Consider the following 6,243-nt stretch of genomic DNA (forward strand, 5'->3'; position numbering starts at 1 on the left):
AGATGATAACTTGAGTATGCCAAAATTAAATGAGTCAGCCGTTTATGATCGCACCAACGCCAAAACAAAAAGGTTGATTTGTTGCGTAGTTATGAAATCGTATGAAATCAAAAAATGTGTGAGCAACATTCAAAGCAACCAGAGGAGCTTTTGAGTTCTATTCAAATAAAGTCATAACAGGAACACCACAAATAATTCTACAGTTTTAATATTTATTATAATCTCATAGCGAAATAAATAAAGGATGCACACAAATATAATAAACTACATACATTTGACATGAAAAAGTAAAAATCAGTACAACTGACAAGTTCTATCAGACCCATTCAATAAGAACTCACACTTCTTTGGTATTTTCTGATGTCTGGCCCCAAAACACACAGCACTGTAATTCAGTCAAAAGTGCTCTAATAAGTAATTAAATGCATGTGAACAGATGCTGCGCACCAAAAAAACACTACACATACTTTGCTGGTGATATAAGCCATAAATCATAAATATATGATAGTGTTAAAAAAGACAACATCTCAGTGTCATGTTCAGCTCTGTTAGAAATAGCATAGTCATTAAGCACATCTAAGCAGCCGCATTATCAACTGATCTTTCCCACAGCAGGAAGCAGATGGAGAAAGCCACTGAACTCAACCGGCTCAGCAGCAAACAGCAGACGGACAGTGGAGAGATGAGCTGATGAACATAGTGGACGAGTTATGTTTGTGAAGAGGACACAAAACACCACTCCAAATTAATTCTAATGTTGCTTCATAACCAGCTGTTACAGTAGTGCACACACCGAGAGCTAAAAATACCGGCTTTAGAAAACAGTATGTAGTACATGTAATTAGTAAACGTGCACTATACATGGCTCAGTGGTAGAGCAGGGTTGTCCTTCAATCAGAGGATTGGCGGTTCGATCCCCGGCTCCGCTAGCCCATGTCAATGTGTCCTTGGACAAGTATTGTTCACGTACGTTGATTGTTAGTTAGTGGACCTGATGGGCATGTTAGCCCCTCCCATCAGGGTGTGAATGGGTGAATGAAGACAAGTAGTGTTAAAGCGCTTTGAGTGGTTGAAATATGAGAACAGCCCTGTACAGTTCATTTACCATGTGATGCCACTTTCATCCAGAAAGACAGAAGTAAGAACGGCTCAGTGAGACGTTCCAGAGGCTAGCGTAACAGCAGCTAGCGTAACAGCAGCTAGCGTAGCAGCAGCTAGCGTAACAGCAGCTAGCGTAACAGCAGCTAGCCCACAGATGGAGTACAGATTTTCCTGGATGATGAACTCTTTGTTTCCCGCCAAACCGGTTTGTGATCCCTACTTGGTAGAGAATGTATATCACAATAGTCAAAACCAGTCTTTCAAACTAGTTGGGTCCAATCCAGTTACTACACACAGTGAGCTTTTTCACGAGGTCAAAGGTCACAATCCAACGGTCATCGTTCTTTGAAGGGGGCTCCCAGAGGTGGAAGGAGGCCCGCTGGTTGTGGTCTTTGTTTTAATCCTCCTGAGAGATGATGGACCTTTACTTTTCCGGCGAGGGGAAGGCTGTGTTTTATTTCTGTAAGCTCCCCTTTTGGGACTGTCGGGAGCTCCCAGGTGCTCAGAGAGTCTCTTCTGAAACACTGCTTGGAACTGCTGAGTCTGCAAGACAAAAGATAAGAATAAGGAGTTGATTCAAGGACGTGGTGCTGGGCTGTAGCAGGTAAACTTTGGCCTGTGTGGGGCCCGGTTAGGATTCACAGACACTTCTGGGTTTTGCTTTAGCCATTGAAGTCACCATTGTCACGTTTTGATTTGTTTTATCATATATATATATATATATATATATATATATATATATATATATATATATATATATATATATATATATATATATATATATATATATATATATATATATATATATATATATAAATAAATAAAACTGTTAAACCAATGTATACATTGTTTTCACTTTTCAGAAGCGGAGGTTGCCGTCTGGCACCAGACTATCCTTGACAGAAACAGGGATCTAACACAAGTACATGTCATCACGTGACCAAAGTTCTAACTTAGATCACGTGATGACCCCTGAGCCAACAAATGAACACTGAGTTAAGACTACTTTATCTAGCTACCCTTCCAAAGGTCAGACTGAATCATCTGGCTCGTACCGTGTCCAGCTGTGTAGTGGTCTGAGGTGCCGTGGTTGTGGTTGGGTACGCGGTCGTCTGCGGCTGGCTCTTTGGTTTGGCACAGTACATCTCCAGAAGCTGAAGTTCACAGCCGGCCGGCCGACAGCACTGGTCCACTATCCCCTTCCCCCTGGGCCGAGAGCCGTAACCGGACCATGTACCTTTACCTGCAGAAAGAGAGAGAAATGTCAAATGTGGGAATCTTGTCTTTTTAAAATAAAGAAAAAACGGCCACCTTAAATGTATTTGGAGGGATTTTAAGCCAAAACATGCATGATAGCAACAGATAAAGGAAACATGTTTAACTTGTGCATGCTAGTCTATCGGCCTTACACCCCTCAACGCGTACGCATTGGACGAGTACAAAGCCCGTCTTCAGATAGTTGAATCTGATTGGTCCAGTTTAGCCGATTATCGATTATTTTAAATCACTTCTCAAAACCCATTTTTATAGAATTGCTTTTAAGTGATGTCGTCCTTTTATGATCTATTATGCTGTTCTTTTGTTCCCTTGGTTTTGTTTGTATATTTTATTTGTTTGTTTGTTTTCTATTCCATTTGCTCTTTTTGGTTATTTGTTTGGTTTTGTTGTATTCATAGCAGAGCACTTAGTTTTTAAAGGTGCTATATAAATAAAGTTATTATTATTTATAGGCTGATATTTATACCAAAATAAGGCTATATATCATGATTTATTGGGGGAAACTAAGCAATTCTATGTAAAAACAGATATTCGGCACCCCCATACAGACTAAATGGAATCATTTTTGGTTTCATAACCACACATTTCCACCACCGTTGACTCAAATCAAATAGCCGACTGTTTGTGAACACTGATCAACGTGAGCATGTTAGCATACGCACATTAGCATTCGAAGCACTCAACTATCACGTGTGAAATATTCATTTAAAACGAAGGGACCCTCTCCTGCCGCTCGTCCCTGTCCGCACCTTTTTCTTGGTTATTACTGTGAAAGCTGCGCTGTTCTCAGATAAAGATGTTTGAACAACAAAGCTATCGCACACCGAGGCACAGTGTTCTGGCGAGTACGCTGCCATTTTGGTGGATTGCCACCGGTCTGATAGCGTGAGGGGTAAAGTGGCCTTGGTCAGAACAGAGCAAAGGTAATCAAGTGAAAGGTCATGTGAGAAAAATCTCTGTGTCCAGGACCAGAGATGATACTATAACAATAATAACCTTTATATTAAATTAAATGCTGCAACCTGCCTCCGACGTGAAGTGACCAATCCGGTCAGCTCATCTGTTGTGCCACACATTTGGATAGTGGAATCAAATGTGGCCCAGATAAAAAGACCAAATCACAAGATATTAAATTGCATAATAAAGTCGGTCCAGTTGGCTGCAGCTCAGATGAGCATTGTTGTGGCTGGTCTTTATGTCAATAAATGACGGCTGTTGTTGTGGAGCTGATAACTCAAAGTTACTGCACTTGATGATGGCCATGGCCATATCCGTCATACACCTCCGCTCGTGTAAGTGCTGCCACACAGGGTGGAATAACCTTGATAGCACTTGCTGCTATTATCTTTTTCTATCTCTATTAATAATAGACAAAAGAATTCATGTGCATTTCTGTCATAACAAGACACTCTACCAATTCATGCTTTCAGTCGTAGTTGATGTCTTGAATAATTGTTGTACCCCTCCGTATGTTTTATCTGTAAAACACACATACCACAACAGCTACGTAGCTTATTGCGTCATAATGCAGAAGTGCTTGTTGTGTGCGAGCAATGGGAAATAACATCAAGGTGGTTTGGCTTGTGACCAAATATGAGAACATATATTGACAAAATCCAAAGCTTCAATACTGCACTGTGTCCAAACCATTGTCTGTTTATATGTGAAGGCTTGCAGAGTATTCTACATCCCAAAGACAGGGGGAACAAGTGGATGCCGTGGATGTGGACCTACCTAAATAGATTCCACGGTCCCCGCACACGAATATGAGGTCGCTGAGGAGGTCCGTGCCACAGCGGAGTCTGGCTGCCTCCGAGGACAGCGGCCAGCCGGCCAGACACATGGTGGAGTAGAACACACACATCCGAACACACACCACCTGGGGAGGAGAGGGGGAAGCTTTGAATACGCAGAGCCCATCACACACATATGGGGTTTCCTGCCCAAGCTCATAATCAAAACACAAAGGTGATGAAAACTAACAACTCTCTTTAGTTTTTCAGACCCGTGTGGATGGGGTCATGCATTTACAGAACTGTTCAGTGGGTGCATGACCCCATCCATCATTCACACTGCTGTCAAGCGATAATTAGACTATGAGGTTAGGATTATAAACTGTGTGTATGTATGTATGTATATATATATTTTTTTTTTTTTAGGTGAAATATCACAAGCGAGTAAGCCATCAAGTCTCCATCCACTGAGGAGGACAGTGAAGTGTGGTTGAAAGCTCTGGAAAAAGAAAAAGCAAAGCACCAGATCTAGAGCAGCTTGTTTTTGGTCAACATAGAAATTTGCATTTTTTTTGACATTTACAAAATATCAAATCATAGAAATTTCCCATGAGCATGATCAGTCAGCCCTGCATTCATTCAGTCTGTGACCAAAGTCCTTGAGCGGGTTCCAAAAGCTAAAATCTTCTCAGTATCGCTTTATTTTATGGCACCATTATTGCCTAAATTGTTTCCCGGAAAGAACTATTTTTGAATTATTGGTAAAAACAAAAAAGGCGAAATTCTCAAGACATTTACTGTCGGGAACTTTAATATCCAAAAACGTTCCATTGAATATATCTGACTTCCATTTTTCCTCTTATCAGAACCCAGTGACTTGAGACCAATGGGCTTTGACTCTACAGTCAGAAGCAGTAGCAGCACTTCAGGAGAATCGTGGTCTTACCTTCAGCATGGAGTGCATCCTGTCTGTGTGGACCGACTGCCGTCAGACCTGCAGTCTTATAGGAGGCAGCCGGTGGGCAGGCCGTCTCCTCCCTGCACTCAAATCTCATCTGGAACTCCTATCAGATGATTTAACATGCTGTCTCTGTTCTGCTGTGTTCCTACTGAGTATGTAACAGGATATTCATCTCCGTCACAGACACGATATACTTAAAAAAAATAATAATAAAAATTAAAAAAAGAGTATGGAACCAACTTGTAACGAATGCAAAAGGTCCTACAGTCAATCCTGTTGGAGCCGTTTCATTGAGTTATACACTGAGGTATTTCTATTATTTTGTCCACAATTGTTATATCTATGGGTAGAATTGTTTGGTCCTCTTCACTCCGTAAGGCGGCGCCGAGAGAGAGACGCGCTGAAGCTTCAGGGAAACATGCAACAAATCTAAACTGAAGTGAATGAAGACACCAGCAAACATCTGCATCAAGAGTGTTAAAACTAGAACTTATATTATTTGCGTCAGCCGGAAGTATCACATGGCCGCCAAGATCATTTTATAAATGCTAAGGAAAGGTACTTCAATGCATCCTCTCTTATCACCTTTAGCATAGGACACACTAGACCATCCTTGACGAAGGGAAAGAAGATTCTGACGTCCCAAGCATCCTTGCTGCAGCACTCCATGGACGTACCAGGAAGTTCGCATCTCACTGGTGCCCTGCAGAAAGCCAATGGGATTCTCCCATCGGATTTTAAATTATTGCAGAAAATAAACTTTGCGGCAAACAAACGTTTACGATACTTAGACGCTAAGTTTCAGGACTCGTTCCTGTAGACTTCTGTCATCCTGTAATTCTGTGGCCACCGTAACTTCGGGATCAAATAATCGAAATTATGTCTTTTCTGAACTTCGATGGAAAGTGTCAGGAGTTCGAGGAAAGACGGGAATGATAATACTTAAGTATTGGTCAGAGAACCTGCCACTATGCAACATGGCTGTTTTCTCTTTTCAAAGCAAACTTAGAAAACTCACAGAATACGAGCGCAGTGACAAACTCGACGGTGTACAATTTAATTTAAGATCCCGGTCGAAAACAGAATCAGACCTTCAAAGAAAGCAGTTTTCAATGTCTTCACAATGTACAAATAAACAGCAAACTCAACACCTGGTTGGATCGCCGAGGG

General features: G+C 41.4%; 1 protein-coding gene across 1 annotated transcript; it reads right to left on the reverse strand.

The window, feature by feature from the left end:
• Positions 1 to 1,422: 1,422 nt before the first annotated feature.
• On the reverse strand, positions 1,423 to 5,076 carry igf3 (insulin-like growth factor 3; the record flags this gene model as incomplete). The annotated part of the gene is made up of 4 exons (XM_079225890.1): positions 1,423 to 1,644; positions 2,157 to 2,344; positions 4,114 to 4,258; positions 5,059 to 5,076. 4 exons carry the CDS (start codon positions 5,074 to 5,076, stop codon positions 1,423 to 1,425), a joined length of 573 nt encoding a protein of 190 aa, XP_079082016.1.
• Positions 5,077 to 6,243: the final 1,167 nt, after the last annotated feature.

Source organism: Taurulus bubalis, assembly GCF_910589615.1.
Source record: "Taurulus bubalis genome assembly, chromosome: 11".
Lineage (NCBI taxonomy): Eukaryota > Metazoa > Chordata > Actinopteri > Perciformes > Cottidae > Taurulus > Taurulus bubalis.